Source organism: Myotis nattereri (assembly GCF_964212035.1).
Source record: "Myotis nattereri genome assembly, chromosome: 16".
Classification (NCBI taxonomy): domain Eukaryota; kingdom Metazoa; phylum Chordata; class Mammalia; order Chiroptera; family Vespertilionidae; genus Myotis; species Myotis nattereri.
The window spans coordinates 16046623-16065394 of record NC_138091.1 but is presented as its reverse complement, the minus strand read 5'-3'; the positions used below and the strand labels follow the sequence as shown (position 1 = coordinate 16065394).

The 18772-nt window shown below is 46.3% G+C and overlaps 1 protein-coding gene across 1 annotated transcript in view; it reads right to left on the bottom strand.

Moving 5' to 3' along the window:
• Positions 1-18772, bottom strand: part of MYH10 (myosin heavy chain 10) — a 144213-nt gene that overhangs the window by 30082 nt on the left and 95359 nt on the right. Inside the window, exons 17-23 of the mRNA XM_081109002.1 lie at positions 9031-9224; positions 8824-8945; positions 5153-5222; positions 4904-5064; positions 4370-4478; positions 4148-4279; positions 3054-3260 (exon numbers count right to left, since the gene is read on the bottom strand). Of these exons, the coding sequence (XP_080965128.1) occupies positions 3054-3260; positions 4148-4279; positions 4370-4478; positions 4904-5064; positions 5153-5222; positions 8824-8945; positions 9031-9224 (995 nt within the window). The remainder of the gene's footprint in view (positions 1-3053; positions 3261-4147; positions 4280-4369; positions 4479-4903; positions 5065-5152; positions 5223-8823; positions 8946-9030; positions 9225-18772) is intronic.

Genomic DNA, 18772 nt, shown 5'->3' with positions numbered 1-18772 from the left:
GACTGACGCTCTAACCACTGAGAAAACCAGCTAGGGCTGGCAAGGATATTTTTAAAAATATGAAATGCAGTTATGTGAAACAGACATTCATATGAACCACAGGTTAACGTACAAACTGGGTCAATCCTTCTGGAAGCCAGCACGAGAAAGTGCAGCAAGCTTTGAAAACAAGCATTTCTGTTAAGCCAGCGATGTCAGGAAATAGTAACACGTGTGATTCATATAAAAAAGTGAAATTTTTTTAAAAATTGATTTTTAGAGAGAGAGGAAGGGAGAGATACAGGGGGACATAAACACTGACCGAAAAACATTGATCGGTTGCCTCCCGTATGCACCCAGACCAGGAATTGAACTCGCCACTTTTGGTGTATGGGGTGATACTCCAACCAACTGAGTCACACCAGCCAGAGTTAAATATGTGTAATATTGAGGAACGATGAACACACTACATGAAAGTCTTGGTAATTAAAAGTTGGCATTTTATTTATAAAATGGGATAACATATAGTAATTAAAATTCATATTTCTGAATTAGTGACACAGGGAAATATGAGTAACACAGAACTACATCAAACACATACTTATCTGTTTCTACTCTATATGTTGGGCCACAAGCTGAGAGAACAGAACAGAAAGAGGAGAGGGCCTGGCAGTGGGCTGGCTCCGTTCAAGCATGCCTTTCACCACAGGAGCACGTCACCAAACTGGGTGGGCTTCTGGTGTTTACACATACTTTTATCATATCAGGCTCCTCTTTATTTCATATGCTGACATTACTGTACACAGTAACATATATCTGATTGCACAAGGTTGTACATACAAAGCAATGTAGGATCAATTTGAGAAAGTGTCATGGATAACTTTGGCTAAATAATTTACTCATGGTTGATTCTGAAATGAAACCCTTGCAAAAGACTAACTTTTTATTGTGTAAACCTCAGACACAGATATGGAGGACACAGGCAGCACAATGAGCCCCACACAGATGCAGCAGCCCCGCCTGAACAAGCATCAGCTCATGGCCAACCTCACTTCCTCTCTGCCTCCACCTTCTCCCTGAGCATTATTTTGAAGCAAATCCAAAACACATTTCATTTGGGAAACCAGGCGGTAGGTATCACTAAAAGGCCACTTACATATATTAGTTTATTTGAATCAAAACCCAAATAAGGTTCGCACACTGGGACAAACCTCAGAGAAGAAAGAAAAAAGGAAGGGGCAACAAGGGTGGATCTTCCCACGGCCAGGCAATTAACAGCATGAGCCTCTGGTATTTCATGAGGAAAAACAGGGATACTTAATAACAAAATTACCGTAAATGTTTTTAGAATGTGTTTGAATTAGTTTACATGTCGCAAAGGGAGAGAATAAGGTAACAGTGCAAAACCCTAGAAATATCAGAGAGTCTGGTAAAGAACGCAAAGATAAAAAGCCTTGAAAAACCAAACCAAAATAAAAACACCCTATTTCTACAAGGACATATTTGTTTTCTAAATAGAGAAATGCAAGTATTTTATTGGAAGTTGTTAAAATGTAGAGTTTATATTAAAAAGTAGGTTGGGGGATTAGAGGTGAATTCGGGGTCCTTCCTCCATGAGTAAAACATATTACTGAAATGAACAGAGAACAGAAAATTAAAACTGCTGATAATGCCTCCAGGGAAACACTGCTGTTGGTGTTATTTGGATCTGCAAATTCCCATATAAAATCCTACAAATAAATTTATGTTATGTAAATACCTTAAACTCGATCCATTGTGTATACTATTTTGCAACTATCTCTATCCAGATATTATAAGTGCCCATGAAAATAAACATCTTAACATTTAGAACAGTATAGCATTGCCCTGGTTTAATAACCCCCCAATGTTAGGTAGCTAGATGGCTTCCATTGATTGATTCTTTGAATAAAGTCTAGGATTAGACTTGATAATGACAGGTTTTTCACTTTTTACAGCTTTTGTGATATTCTGTTAACTTATTATGGGTTATCTGAAAGCTGTGTACTTTGAAGAATGGAAAGTGTCCCAATGATTTACTATATGGGGTATCTGCCAAGGAAATAATATATTCTTTGTGGTTTTGACAAACATCTGAATTATCTGTGTTTTGTAATAAGTCATGGGGTAAGAAAATATTAAGGGAAAGACATGGAGGAAAGGGAGCTTAGTTTGAAGTGAAGGTGGCAGATACAGATGCCCTGACACTTGGAGCATGTTGGATAGGCCGAGGGAGGGAGGCCGGAGAAGGAGAGGGGTGTGTGTCCGAGGTCACACGCAGAGCAACTACTGTCTGTGTCATCTGTCTGAGAGTTCACCCACAGCGATAGCTGTGCTTCCTGTACAGTTTGTATCTATAAGAAAGTAGCCACCAGCAAGGACTGAGTATTTTATTCTGGTTCCTGGCCACCTCCTACGTCAGTGCTAAGCATTTCTTATGAGCCAAACCACCTCATAGATGCCTATCTAATGAATGGAGTGAGTGCACAATTATTAATGACAACACAAAGGACAAATTATGTTCCCTACAAAAGGCTACAGACCTTGGGAGTTCTATTTTGAGTCACTTTACATACTGTAAGATGCCACATCAGAACATGAAAAAGATTCTTCTTCAAAACAATAAATCTGTGTTTGAAGAAAATCTATTACTTGTGTGCGCCGAATGATGGTCATCTTTTAAGAGTAGGTACTTAAAATCTAGACTCCTCTTGCCCTAAATACACATTAAGAGTCCTAGCCTGTTTGGCTCAGTGGATAGAGCATTGGCCCGTGGACTGAAGGGTACTGGGTTTGATTCTGGTCAAGGACACATACTCTGGTCAGGGCACATGCGGGAGGCAACCAATCGATGCGTCTCTCTCACATCAGTGTTTCTCTCTCTCTCCCCCTTCCTTCCATTCTCTCTAAAAATCAATGGAAAAAATATCTTTAGGTGAGGATCAACAACAATAAAAAAATACACATTAAGAATCTAAACCCATAGCTTCTATTCATTCAACAGGTTCACTTGGAAAACCCAAAATAGAATTCTAAATAAAAGTGATCACAGATACCTGAATATGCGCTTGCATTTTTTTCTTTTCATTTTGGAGGATTTGGTTTCTTTCTTCTTCTTCTTCCACCCTCGACTCCAAGTCATGCAGAATCTCCTCCAGCTCCTGCTTCTTAGCAGCGAGTCTGGCTCTCATCTCTTCTGCCTCAGCAAAGAGCTCAGTCTCCGCCTGCAGTTGCTCTGCAAGGATGTTCTTCTCTTCTAAGAGCTGCAATCACAACACAGCGCCCAGGACTAGGACTTGCCCTCAGCACACACACAAGATACAGTCACCAAGATCTCAGTGGTCAATGCACCAAAGAAATGGAAAGTTACAAATATATTACCGCCACTGGCAAAACTTCCAAGTATGTTTTTGGCTGTAGCAAAATAAGCCAGATGAAAACACTTTAGTTGTTTCTGCTGTCTCAAGTTGTAGCATGTTAAACTCATGCTATTTTAAGAACTCCCATTCTTCTATTAAGATAATTTACGAAGGGAGAGAAAAACAGGAGAGGGAAAACACTCAAATGTAATAAAGTTCATGGTGACTGCGAAAGCTGTGTGGTATCAAGTGACTTTTTGGCCTTTATTGTTAACCTTTTTGGCCTTGAACACTCCAGTTCTATCCCTGTCATCTATAAACAGTTCTGAGCCTCTATGTGTCATGAAGAACCACTGCCTGGGAAGGGACATGGACTGGAGACCACTGTCGCTGTGGAGAGGCAGGTGGTGGCCTTGCACCATCTCATCCTTTTACCTTTTTCTATTTCCCCCAGGAGCAGTCACAGGATGGTAGTAACACTGTGAGTCTCACTGAAAACGGGTGCTAATACATGTCTGATAAGCAGACATGCTCATCTGCGTGTCCAAATACAACAAAGACAAAATGCAAGAGGTAAGGCTGACTTTGGTTCATATAAAGACAAATGCATGGCATAACGATGTGTTGTCTCTGTTCTCGAATGCCTATGCTGTGGAAAGGAGTGACAGATACGCATCAACTAAGATGGTATGCGGGTACAGCGACCACAATGAAACGTGTGCGAGTTCCTGCCAGTGGGGGCGCTCACGTCAGCTGGGACGTGTGCCCCTGTAAGAAGCCAGCGCACACACCTGCTGGTGCTTCCGCTCCATCTCCTCCAGCTCCCCTTCCACCTTGGTCTGCTTCTCCTTCACCTTCAGCAGCTCTTCATCTTTGGCCTGAAGTTCTTCCTCTTGGCGAGTGACCTGCAGGAGCGGCTTCACCTGTGACAAAATTAAGCAGTTTATCATCACGTCTCCTGCCGGAGGGTGGTCCCGGGGCGATCGCTGCTCCGTGGAGAGCCCGCAGCCCACCTTCGTGAAGACGCGCCACCACTGCCAGTGCCGCAGCTTCAGGTACGCGGCGCAGTTCCGCTGCAGGACCTTCAGGGCGCTGAGCTGCTGCTGCTTCTTGGCAAAGGCCCTGAAGGACAGCAGGAAAAACTCGTCACATACAGAAAAGTGTGTCGTAAAGGTGGTTGTCATGAGACCACTTCCTAAAGGCAACCATTCTTATTTGGCTAAGACACAGAGTAGGTCCATGTATCAATCAAGCCCTCAGTGACACCACGGGAACCGGCTGCTGCTGGAGCCCAGGTCAGTTCATGAGCCGCCCAGCCAGCCTCAGGCACCCATCACGGACGCCTTCCCCTTTCTTCAGAGATGCTGCCCGACAGCGCGCTGCCATTTACCCCGTCCCACACCGCGGGTCTGAGGCAATGCCGGCAGTGCGACGGGGTCCCTCCCGTTCCCTGGCTGGCGGTTGTAGTCCTGCTCTATTAACTATGTCCTTCTGTTGATCTGTCACAGAAGAGACACCTCCCACCCCCTTTATGATTGCCCACTTACTTTCTTGCTAGGTAACCTCTGCAAACGGCCTGGAAGAAGATAATGATATCGGTAATTTTTAAATCCCGTTCTTCCTCTAAATGTGCCAAAACTCCAGCTCGGAAAAATATCTTGCTCTGTCCAATTCTGTACAAGTTTGGGTCTAATTCTAAAGCCCGGATCTAAAAGCGAAAGAGTTCATTTATTTTTTGCTGTAGGAAAAAGATTATATAAATAGTCCACAAAGCAGGAAAATCAAGAAAAGCTTACCATTCGTTCACAAGCCTGTTTGCCATCCATAAAGCCTTTAGGAATAGCATTTGGAGTGAGGATCTCATATCTGTAAGAAAAGCAGCCAAAAGGTTTTGGTAAAGATTTGTGAATGTTTACCTACTGTGAGTTCTGCTTTCTCTATGAGGCAATATGATGGGTAATCATGTCAAATTAAGTGTAAAGAAGTAACCAAGTGATAATCAGATTTTCTATTTCTCAAAATAAACAAATGAACATAAGGCCAATTCTCCCATGTCAAAGACGAGGTATAAAAATTGTGGCAGAGAAGAATAAAAGCATGGTGTTTTAAAAACCTTTTGCTTTTTGTTTCTCCCACAATGTTCACATGCCCAAGATGCAGGAGAATTGGCTCTCTGTGCCCGATTTGTGGACATCTATTGGATCATAGAAAAGGCCATGACAACAATGCCCAGAGGCTCCACTGAGAAGAGAAAGCAGCAGGTGACATTCAAAATGGCAATGGTTTGGGTGTACATATATTCACTAAGCTGCACGCTGAAGACTGCACTTTATAGTAACTACTAGAGCAGTGGTTCTCAACCTTCCTAATGCCGCGACCCTTTAATACAGTTCCTCATGTTGTGGTGACCCCCAATTTCATTGTTACAAATTGAACATAATTAAAGCATAGTGATGAATCACAAAAACAATATGTAATTATATATGTGTTTTCCGATGGTTTTAGGCGACCCCTGTGAAAGGGTTGTTTGACCCCCAAAGGGGTCGCGACCCACAGGTTACGAACCACTGTAAGACCGCCAGCCTGCTCATCCAGGCTCTGATGCGCCTGCTTGATAGGCTCGATGCAATCTCTGGTAGTATAGTATAGCTGTTTCCAGGCTGGCCACAGCCCCTTCAGGGTAGGGGGTCCCCCCTGGGGTGCCTGGCCAGCCTGGGTGAGAGGCTGATGGCTGTTTGCAGGCTGGCCACGGCCCCTTCAGGGTGGGGGGTCCTGCTGGGGGTGCCTGGCCAGTCTGGGTGAGGGGCTGAGGGCCGTTTTCAGGCTGGCTAAGCCCTCCAGCGGGCACCCTCACCCCATGAGGGTGTGGCCATCCTGGGTGAGGGGCTGAATGCTTGTTTTCAGGCTGGTCATGGCCCCCAGCCACCCAAGCTCCCAGTGGAGGCTGGCTGGAAGCAGGTATCTGGGATTTATTTATCTTCTATAATTGAAACTTTGTTGCCTTGAGCAGAGCACACAGCCAGCTCAGGGAAGGTGGGAAACTTGGCTTCCTCCATCGCCCGGGCAACCAGCCGTGGCTCCTGCTCCGTGGCTGCCAGCCGCCATCTTGGTTGGGTTAATTTGCATATAGTTGCTCTGATTGGCTGGTGGGCGTGGCTTGGGGCATAGCAAAGGTACAGTCAATTAGCATCTTTGTCTTTTATTAGTGTAGACTAGTAGATGTATGGTGCCAGGTGGGTACTGGATATATCAGGGGACCACTTGGTAGAGCATATGATTATCCAACCACTATGCTATACACCTAAAACTAATATAAAATAATACTGAATGTAAAGTGTAATTGGAAAAAAAGATTTGTGTGTTTTATGTAGTTACACCTCAGTAAAAATAAAGTGGAGCAAATAGGTAGTTGGCTATATTAAAGATGAATCCTGGCTACACCATCAACTTTGTCCTCTGGATGTCAATTATGTTCCTTTTTCTCCTACCCATAAAAAGGGAGAGTCTACCCAACTGTTTATCATACAATGAGGCCACAATACAGGTTCCCCCAAACCCATAAGGGCTGGAATAATTGCTCAACGGGATTTCCTCTGGAACAGTGGGAGAAAGGGCCATCCTATGATGGCAGGCTTGTTTATATTATGGAACAACAAAGGCTGCCATAATTGAAAATCCAATTTCCAGGAGAAAAAAAGCAAACTAAATATTAAAGAAAATTATGCAATACATTAAAAAAACCAATTTCCCATCATAAGTTTTCATCCATTTCTACTGCATCCATTTCTGTTATTTTTACACAAACCTAGATGGTACAGCCCACTGCACACCTAGGCTGTATGGTATAGCCTGTTGTTCTTAGGCTATAAGCCTGTTCATGTTACTGTACAAAACATGAGTTAAATGAAGCACAGAGAAGATGATGTAATCAGACATGCGGGAAACATGAGATAGTGAGGCTGCTGCCAATAAAACATGGCACACTGTTTTACAACAACATTTTTAACAAATAGAAGGAGTACCCTCTAAAATAATGATAAACAGTGTAGTATAGTAAATACATAAATCTGTAGTTATTTATTACATTATCAAGTGTTATACACCAGTGGTAGCCAACCTTTTGGACCTCACGGACCACCAGTGGTCCCTGGACCACCGGTTGGCAACCACTGTTATATACTGTACATAATTGTATGTGCTGTACTTTTATATGAATGGCAACTCAGCAGGTCTGTTTATACCAGAAGCACCACAAACACGAGGAATGCGTTGTGCTGTGACCTTACAATGGCTGTGAGGTCACCAGGTGACAGGAGTTTTTCAGCTCCATTATAATCTATGAGACCACCATCATATATGTGGCCTGTCTTTATCTATCTATCTATTTATTTATATATTGTTAATCCTCACCTGAGGATATTTTTCCATTGATGTTTTAGAGAGAGTGGAAGAGAAGGAGAAACATATTGATTGGATGCCTCTGGCACGTGACCCAACCAGGGCCAGGGCCCGGGAGGAGTCTACAACCACGGTAAATGCCCTTGATCAGAATCGAACCTGGGCCCCTTTGCTCTGTAGGCCAATGCTGTATCCACTGAGCCAAACTGACTAGGGTGTGGCCTGTCTTTAACCAAAACATTGTTATGGGGGCATGACTGTATTTTAAAATATCAGCTTAAAAAAATAATTATGGCCCTAGCTGGTTTGGCTCAGTGGATAGAGTGTTAGCCTGTGGACTGAAGGGTCCTGGGTTTGATTCCAGTCAAGGGCACATGCCCAGGTTGTGAGCTCCATCTCCAGTAGGGGGCGTGCAGGAGGCAGCTGATTGATGATTCTCATCATTGATGTTTCTATCTCTCTCTCCCTCTCCCTTCCTTTCTGAAATCAATAAAAAATATATATTAAAAAATATAATTATGTTTAGCATTGGCAGGTGTTGCTCAATGATTAGAGCATCAGCCTGAGCACTGAAATGTCTCGGCTTTAATTCCAGGTCAAGGGCACATATGTGGGTTGCAGGTTAGATCCGCAGCCCTGGTGGGGGTGAGTATGGGAGGCAACCAATCGATGTGTCTCACTCACATTGATGTTTCCGTCCCTCCCTCCTTTCCTTCCTTCCACTCTCTCTAAAAATCAATGGAAAAATACTGTTAGGTGAGAATTAACAAAAACAAACAAAAAACACCAAAAAAAAAAAAAAAAAAAAGTTCAAGCCCCAGATGGAACTGTTTAAATGAGCAACTGGAAGCCTCAGCCGACCCTGCAGACAGCAGTTTCTGAAGCACCACAGCAGTCACGGCGCGACTTCCCCAGGAAGCAGGCCCTCAATAGTCTTGACCAAAAGTGAAGGTAATAAGGATTAGCCTTTCCCACATGTGAAGAAATCGGACTCTCCAGGGAACAGGAAAAGAATGCCTCCCAACCTCGTGCTGTGAGGCAGGTGGAAAGGTGAGCGCGCGGCCCATACCTCTGCCGGAACTCCTGGAACACGATCCGGTTGGGGAAGCCCTGGCGGCAGATGCGGATGCCTTCCAGCACACCGTTGCAGCGCAGCTGGTCCAGCACGAGGTGCGGGTCCAGTTTCCCGGCCTGACCAGAAAGGAGAGTGTTACCTTTGAACCGCTCTACCCCGACCTCGTTCAGTGTCCGATCCCAGCACGTGCTGGACACATACCCGCTTCTCGTGGTTTGGAATGATGCAGCGAACGAAGTTGGGGTTGGTGTTGCGGAGAGTCGCCATCAGCTTGGTGAGAGACTCTTTGTAGAGCTGGCCGACGGTTCGAAACATGCCCTTCTTGGTTTTATAGGCAGAGCCAAAAGCTGTCTCCGTCATACCAGTGACTTGATCCAGGCCCACAATACGATCCACTGGTGAACATAAAGAGGAAGAGGACGACGAGTCAAACCCACTCTCCAGCAGGGAAGACAAGACACAGTGAGTGCAGCAGCACAAGCTTGTGGACAGATGAGGAGAGATGCCATCTAGGGGGGCAGTCAGCATACGGAGACACTGCACAAGCCGTGGGACCAACAGCCACACACTTCAAGGGCGGGTAGTGTAGCTCTGACAGCTTCAGACCACATACCAGCAGATGCCTTCCGCTGCGCTACTTTCAGGGACTCTGCCTGATAACATTTGCCCGTTACATACACAATTACTTGGTATATAAGAGACCATTGGCTGGCATTATTGATACACAAATGGATATTATGACAAGTCTCAAAACAGGAAAGGCTTATAAAGATATACATAAAAATATAAGACTGTACAAAGCAAATCCACTTAATGAATATGGCTCAGGAACTAGGGACCAGAGCCATCTCTCATCAGTCATTAGGATTTTAGTAAAAAAGTCATTCAAGTTGCAGGGAGAGATTGCATTAGTTCAGATTTGTGGGAATGAGTAAACTTCAGCTCTTTCCTCAAAGCGTGAATAAACTTTAATTAAAGGGCAAGAACACAAATTTGGAAGGAGCCTCGTAAAAAGAATCAGCGCCTAAGCTACGCTTAATGATGGTTACACTTCTCAGATCCTTCAGCTGAGGGTTCACATTGCCCACACAGACCTAACACCTCAAATGATGGGATTCTAAACAGAAGTCCAACACAGGGCACCACCCACACTTGGTGCACAATACACTCTCATTTGAAAAAACTGTTACATGAATGAAACACACTACTGAAATATTTTAATCAAAATATCGATTTAATTGCCCTGTTAATGCCCTTGTCAATCTTAACAGCCACCTGCATTTCTTTCATCCATTCCCCAGAATAGAAGGTATGTGGGGACCTCAAGATCTCAATGAGCTTTGTGCAGAAGAGAAAACCATGATCCAGGAGGTAAGGCAACTTTTCAAGTCACACATGTCTTAAACGGAAGTGGGGAGAAGGGGGCTGAAGTCGGATCGATTCCCAGGCCCAGCCTGCACATACCATTCCTCCTAGCGAAGCCACCAGACTCAGGGGTTCAGGTCAAAGCTACTGTTTGTGCTCAGGACTCTGCCTACCATCCACCTCGGAGACCACCTTTCTTCCCTGGCCTTCAACCTGTTCCTCTTACTTGCTCTGGCAAAACCCCCACCAAACCCCACCCCTGCGTGTGCCACGAAGCAATGAGCTTCCTCTAACCTGCGCCTGCCCACTTCTCTGTCTCCTCAGAGCCAAGCTTCTTTCCAGAGTAGTTCATCCGTGGGCCACTCTGCATCCTCTCCGCTCATTTCCCGCTGCCCAGCGCCCTGGCTGCTAGCCTGCCCTCCCTCCACCTGACACGCAGGCAACCACCAGTCAAGTGTTAAGAGCAGGCTGTCCAACATCTATTTTACTTGACCCTGATATACTAGTATTTTCCTGTTGACCACAGAGCGGCATCCTAAAGCCTCTCGTCACTCCTGGCTCCTTTCATGAACCCCACCTTCTCCTTGACTTCTATCGACCTCTCTAGCTACTCCAGTCTCCCCGATGACTTCTCTGCCTTTCCCGTACACCGGGGCACTCACAAGGGGTCCAAACTCAACACCCCTGAAAGCCTTCCTAGGATAAGGCCGGATGCAAGTCCAGGCACACACTGTCTGACCTGCTTTTCCCAAGCCATAGCCTCACCCCGGGTGATCTCATTTGTGACTTTAATGACCTATACCCGACTCCCAGCATCAGTCACCAAACACCTATATTCTCCTCTCCACCCAGAAGTCACAGAGGCCCCTCTGCCTTCCACATTCTCGCTAAGCGCTTGTCATGTGTGCTTTTACTCAACGTTGCACCCTTGCCCCTAGCATGATGTCTGGCATAACAGGCTTGATGCACAGATGTTAGTGAATAAAAAAACATTTACAACTACAAAGTGAGAAATGCACTGACAAAAAGGACAAGATGCTGTGAGAGAGATGGGTGGTTAGAGATCTCGCTGGAGAAACTACACTTACTGCCAAGAGGGAAAGAACGAGCCAGAGGAGAGAATATTCTAGAGAGGGGAACAGCACGTGCTAAGGGCCAGGGGCAGGAAGAAGTGCGAGAGGCCAGTGCCAGTGAAGCAGCACGAGGGACCTTCCCTTGGCCACTGTGGGCAGATGGTGGGGAGGAGGCCTGGGAGACCAGACAGGGGGCCACTGGAGGGTCCAGGTTCTAAGGAAGATGACAGCAGCTTGAACTTGTGAGGCTTAGAGGAGAGGGACAGAGGAGGAAAACTCAGGACCTATTTTGGTGGGAGACTTGACTTGCTTTAATGATTAACTTGACAGAAAATAAGGGAAAGGGGCCAGTCAGGAATAACGCCTAGGAGTTTGGCTTGAGAACTGAGTGGCTTGTGGTGCCATCGGGAAGATGGGGGAGAGGTGGGCTTTGTGGGTAGGAAAATGGGGTCCAAACTGTGTAGGTTGGGGTGCCTGTGGGACATTAAGGTGGAGATGAGAAGCTGAGTGGATGAGAAGCAGGCTGCTGCGAAGAGGGGTCTGGACCGCGAGGTAAATCTGGGATTGCTGGCTTAGTGTTTACAGTCAGGAGACTGGATGGCCCATCTGAGGGGGGTGAGAAGAGGTGAGGGCAGGGGGGCAAGCCCCACGGCGCTGGAGAGGAAGAGCTGGGTGAGGAGAATGGGCGGTAGGAGGGGCAGAGATCAATATCCTAAATGCGAGCACATTCTCTGTCCTCGCTGCTACCCTGTCCCTCCTGTGTTTCCTACAGACGTGACCAACTTACTCAAGCCAGAACCAGGGGTCAGACTCCATTCCTCTCACATCAGCTGCTCACCGAACTTTCAAACATCCTCCATCCATCCCTCCTCTCCGCTGCCCTCGTGGGGGCTCTAAGCCCTCACCTGGATTCGGCAACCCCCTACCTGGTTCCTTCCTCAGCCCCAGTCTCCCTGTGTCCCCTCCCCCTGCCACACAGGTTCTTGCTATGCCTCTGTCCGTGTGTAATGACTCACAAGTAGTTCTGAAAGATAAAGCTAAATGAGTTATCTTTCCCTCCACTTAAGATCCACTTTCTCCTACCGCTTATAGGATATGGTCCAAGGAGTCGTGTAACAGTGATGGGAACTCCGCTCCAAGAGGCAGAAGCACTGCCCACTCTGAGCGTGATCTGGATGGAGCCCAGCCCCCCAACTCCTCCAGCCTCAGCGTCCCCTCTGTGGTGTGACCTGCCCTACAGGCGTCTGTGAAACACTCAGGTGCTCAATGAAGGAGCCTCCCTGGCATTTCCCACACACACCGAAGCTCCAGCTGTGCAGACCGGGGGCATTTTCTGAAAGACGCAGGCCCTCGAGTCTCCATCCTGCTCTCTCTGCCGGGACTGCAGAGCCCTGCTTGCAGCCTGGCAGTTCCTCATCTGGTGCTTCCCAGGCTCCGGATTCTACCTGCCTCCAGACTAAATAGGCTCCTCCCTCCTCCAGGCTTCAACTCACCACGGCCAGATCCCTGGGGCACCTCCCTCTACTCTGTGTATCTCCTCGCGGCCTGGGCTTCCCCAGGGACGTCTGTCCAGCGTCTAACACATGCAGGGCCCGGGGAGCCCTTTCCTGCTGTCGCTGCACCCCTGTGACCACCGGCTTAGACAACACCTCAAACAAGGAAAGAGGAGGCGCGGTGCTCACTGTGCGGGGAACTCCACACACTGGCCCCGTTCTCTGAGCTGCTCTTTATACACGTGACAGCGGTCACAGTGCTGTCCCCAGCAGGAGTCGCTTTGACACTAACAACCCCAAAACACTCAAAATGAACTAGTTTTCAAATTTATTTTATTTATTTATTTTTTTAAATATATTTTTATTGATTTCAGAGAGACAGGGAGAGGGAGAGAGAGACAGAAACATCAATGAAGAGAAAGAATCATTGCTCGGCTGCCTCCTGCACACCCCCCACTGGGGATTGAGCCCGCAACCCGGGCATATGCTCTTGATCAGAACTGAACCTGGGACCCTTCAGTCCGCAGGCTGACGCTCTATCCACTGAACAAACCGGCTAGGGCTCAAATTTATTTTTAATAAAGGTAATCCAAAGCTAAACATTCAGCATGCTTCGGACTTTCAGTTCTTTTTTTTCCCTTAATTCAAAAATTTAAAATCAGGGTTAGCTTCCACCAATGAACAAATTTATCCTGTAAGAGAGACACTTTGGGAACTGCATTAAATGACTTGGGCCACACTAATAAAACACAATTTCACTAAAAAATCAAGACCTATAAAATACTCTATTTTACAAAGACATTTTCTTGTTGAAAATGGTGAGAGCAGGAATCAGAGAAAGGCAGAAAATGAGGAAGACAAGATTGTAGCAGCTCTTTGAAATGAGCATCTCTGCTTCTTCTAAGACCTTCACAGCCACTAAAACAAAACCTCCACGTGCAGAGCCCGTGGTTTCTGGGCTCTGTTGATCCTCTTGCTACAAACTCTCCTCCCCGAGGTGCCAGGAGAGCCTGGCCAGGCTGCACGTGGGCACTGTAACTCACCAGCTGGCTGCCCACTAGCCTGAAAAGATTTCAAAGTATTTTCACAGACAATTTATTATTCTAAAAGCTTACTTGGACAGTGAGAAGTGAGATGAGCTCCACAGAGCTGCCATCTGTAAGGGCATATTTATTATTTAAGAGGAGAAAAATGCAATTTATAATCATCTATCTCATAAAACTGCATGAATAATTTTTTAATGATAAAAGAATGACACTGTCTAGTGCCAGACGCTTAACCGGCCCTTCTTCTAGGGGACAACCTCAGGAGACGAGAGGCTTGTGAGATTTTCACGTTCTTCCAGTCTGTGCATGGGCCAAACACTGGTGTCGCTACATTAGATTTTAATTATTTAGGCCAGCACTTTAGAAACGCACTGCAGTTAATATGGCTAAAAACCACAGTAAGGGGAGAAACTTATTTTAATGTTAATTTAATAGCCAGATAGTAATAAATTAGAACCCTATCAGATACTCCCGCAAAAGGCCTCGGGCACCTGGCACTGTTACATGCCTCGGGCTAGGCATGCGCATGTTCTCAATGCTCATTTAAACAAACTGAGACAATTCCACACTGATGTACACTGAAATGATACTAACAGTTAAAAACAAATTCAGACACAGCTATGTAACTCCTATGACTTCTCAGCAACGATCCTAACATCAATTAGTATACCTTCATAATATCCCTAACATCAATTAGTATACCTTCATAATATCCCTAACATCAATTAGTATACCTTCATAATATCTCTAACATCAGTTAGTATACCTTCATAATATCTCTAACATCAGTTAGTATACCTTCATAATATACCTCCACTTGTTATATCCCCAGTAATAACAAATTTACAGTGGCCACATAAGTAATTTTACAGTATTGGGAGTTTTTAGGAAAACTGCAGGAAGTCCAGAGGTGACAATACTGCTCCTTCTCCCAGCACCAGTGCGAGCTGAGCCTGAATTTGCCTCCTCTACCTGCCTCCTCTGTACTTCCCACCCCCGCAGAAGCCAAAGCTGCTGGGCCAGTGGTCGGCAAACTCATCAGTCAACTGAGCCAAATAGCAACAGCACAACGACTGAAATTTCTTTTGAGAGCCAAGTTTTTTAAACTTAAACTATATAGGTAGGTACATTGTTTTTAACTTAATTAGGGTCCTCCTAAGGCTTAGGAAGAGCCACACTCAAGGAGCCAAAGAGTCAGTTTGCCGACCACGGTGCTGGGCAAACAGGAAGCCCATTCACCCTGCAGAGTTCCTACCGCACTTCTCTGTGTCTCCCTTGGGCAGGGCCCGTGTGCTTAACGCATCGCCCTGGGCAGCAGAGCAGGGCTGCTGACCAGCTTGGCCTCGGGGCACCATGAGTAAAAGTGGACATGCATTAAGTACTAGCCAAGGAGGTAGACGCTAATCGATTTCTGTTTTGCACCATTCCAACTGCACCAGCACTAGGGCGCACCAGCAACTGCAGCAGCTGCGGAGGCAGCGGCAAGTGCAGTGCCAGACGCCAGGCATTTGGGCACTTCCCGTGTGCCAGGTGCAGGCTCAGGTTGCCTCGTCTGATACAAGAGCCCTGAGAACTAAGTGTCACTGTCCCCATTTGACCTCAGGAACTCCAGCTGCAGTCCCCAAGGCTGTTTCTCCTGGAGCTCCCACCTCCTATTGAGACTCCAGGAAAAACATGGAGGAGACCACACTGCAACAATGAAACCTTCGTCTACTGAAGGATGACAACTGAAATAAGCACTAAACCATGTGAAAGCACTGAACCACAGCTCCTAAAATGGCACTAAAAATAGATTTATGACCAATTGACATAATAATATACAAGGAAATGACAATTATCATTTTATCAGTCATGCTACCTGAATCTAAGTAGAACTTCCTGGTTTGCCCAGCGTGGCTCAGTGGTTGATCATCGACATATGAACCAGGAGGTCACGGTTCGATTCCCAGTCAGGGTACATGCCTGGGTTGCTGGCTCGATCCCTAGTAGGGGCATGCAGGAGGCAGCTGATCAATGATTCTCTCTCATCATTGATGTTCTCCCTCTCCCTTTCCCTTCCTCTCTGAAATCAATAAAAATATATTTTTAAAAAAGGGAAGACTGGTTCAAGGTTTTGTAAGTCAGAACTTCATTATTTCTTAGTATGAACCACGGCTAAAGTAAAGCCTTTCCCCTGAATGACAAGGAGACACGTAAGAACTCTGTGGGCATCAGAAGACGCAGGAAGACCCCAAAGAGTGTGTGAAACTGAGGAAGCCCTCCGAGAGCAGTGACCAGCCCCTCCTTGGTGGTTCTGCCTCAACTGCTGCTACTGTATTGCAAGTCCCGCTTCTATGAAGGACCGAAAGGAGCGAGGGACTTCTCTATCAATAATTAACATTTGCTTCATGTACTTCTCACGTTTTCTCTGGTGGCACCTTTCAGATGTCAGCTGCCACCCAGCACCAGCGAGTGATCAGAGACACCGAGCTGGTCCTACTCTGGAGGCTGCAGGCACGACCCGCGGGGGAGCTCACGCTGTCCTCCAGCACAGCCAGGCTCAGAACTAAACTCAGAGGCCCCATTGCAGACCCTGTGAATCTGAGAACCCTGCCCACAGCTCTGAGGTCGCCATCCCCCTCTGCTGGTTTACTGTGCTTGCATCTTCCATGACTAGCTATCTCAGAGGTCCAGACTTCCAAAATATCTTATATTTGGAAGAAAGCCATCCTTTGCTTGGTAGCACAAACTTGTATGGCCTCCTCATCTGATCTCTAGGGATTCTGCTCCTCTCTCTTCTGCACTGGTCCCCGATGCGTCTGGAAACCCCTCTTTATCCCAGGCTCTCATCTTCATCCTCAAAAGTCTTTAGTCCCCCATAATGCCGTTTTCCTAACAGTATGAACGTTCTTTGTGGTGTCTTAGAGAGATGCTCACTGCATGGTAGCATGTCAGAGGCCACCGCAACTTGGATCCCTAGGAACCCCGTCATCACTGTCTTCCGAGAAATCATGGGAAATGCTAAAGCCTCACATTTTCATTTCAAACCTGTTATTGGGGGTTCGAATCCATAAACACAGATTGAGGAGAAAAACGCTTTGCTGTAGAAACACGATACACAACTTCAAGACCACACTTAGCTGTGGGGGAAGGAGGCCCTCTAAGGAGAGGCGGAGACGGAGACCCCCGGATACTTGGTTCAGCTGCGTAACTCAACAAAGGACACCTCGCGTGAGAGAAACCGCACATTTCAGGTGAGAATGTGCCAAGGGGAGAATGTGGGGTGGTGAGTGGGCTTACTCCCCGCCAGAATGATGCCAGCGAAGTGGCTCTATCCCTGTGCTGTGGGCACAGAGAACACCTGGTCCACAAGGAGGAACATGCGCACTGTAGGGGAGGAGAGGCCCAGCGGGCAAAGCTGCTGTGCATCAAAGTGGGCGTGGAATCCCCACGCACCCACCAGCCCCCTCCCTCAGGGACTTACTGATGGGTCCACCTTTGTGCCACGTGCTGAGGAAACGACAGTGACCACAAACAGGCACTGTCCCGGCTCCCAAAGAGCTCACACCTGGAATTCTCTTTAAATATTACAAATCCCAAAGATGAAAGGAAACGGATTTAGAGAGGGCACTCCAGCTTGGGAGGAAGTCCAGAAGATCAAGCGCTAACCTTTTAACAAAGCACAAGGCTCAGGCAGGCCACGGCTGACAACTACCTCCTGGCTCTCTCTTCCTCCCCCACGTCCTCAACTTGGTCAGGACCCCCCAAGGCCCAGGCTGACGGAGGACTTCTTCCTCTGCAGTTCTGTGGAATATCCATTCCAACTCATGGAACCATCTTTGGCATGACCCCCACCCCCCACCCACCCCGGCCCCGGCCCCTGAAGATTGCAATCTACTTTTTTCATCAACTAGAACTGATGGCAGGAATCTGGACTTGGATAAAAATGGGCACATTCCTTCAACATAGTTTCTAAAAACCTTTTGGGTATAGATCTCAGCATTATCATGTTCTAAAAAGTATAAAGGAAATTTTATAAGATGAATTTGACTGTATTTTTTAATTTCATTACATGATAACATCACTAAATAACTGGAAGGCTGGGTAATATTCATTTTATATTACTGTTCTTTGGGGGGACCTCTAGCATGGTTAGGCCGTATTTTAAAACAGGGCTAAGGATTCAGACCACAAGGCCCATCTGGAGCTCAATTTTAAGTTCAAGGTACAAATTCTACCACCAATGCACTCTATCTTAGTCTCGCCTTGCAAATATCAAGCCTGGTGGACAGTTTCACTATCTCCAGTTCAAAAGAAGCCAACTAGCTAGCTATGCACATAAATCTCAAATAAGAGGTATAACGATGAGACCAACACCTGTGAGGTAAATATGCACTCATTTGTTCATAAATGCTAATGACTTACAGAAAACACTCCTCTTTGGAATTTCTTAGAGTTGAAAACTTAACGGTAACTCAGAGACAAAGAAGACATTACTAGTAGATCAGTTCCTAACCATTCCCTCGGAGGACTGTGTATCAAAACGGCACTACTGGAAAAGGTAGTGACATACCTTTTGTATGCAGTGCTGCAAGTGCTATGCATAAAATAAGAAGCAATGTGTAGGCAGTAGCAATTGAATTGTTTATGCACTCAAACAGTTGCCTTGAAGTAGAATAAAACTGAGCATGAAATGAAAGGTTCATGCAGGTCTATGAGCGAAACAAAAACAGAAACCAGCCGCATCCCTCTACCCTGCCCGCCCGGCCGCCCGGCCAGCCCGCAAGTTCTTCCTGTGGGCTTAGGACCCTTCTGTTTTGGAAGACCTACAGGCTTTATACATTCACCTGGTGGCTCATGAAGACCAGAAACACTGTCATAGAAAGAAGCTCTCTGAATATTCTGAATCTCTAAAGCAGAGAAACAGCAAAAACAGGACAGAAGAGCAAATACACAAACACTTCAGTTAGTGTGAAAGACATTCGAC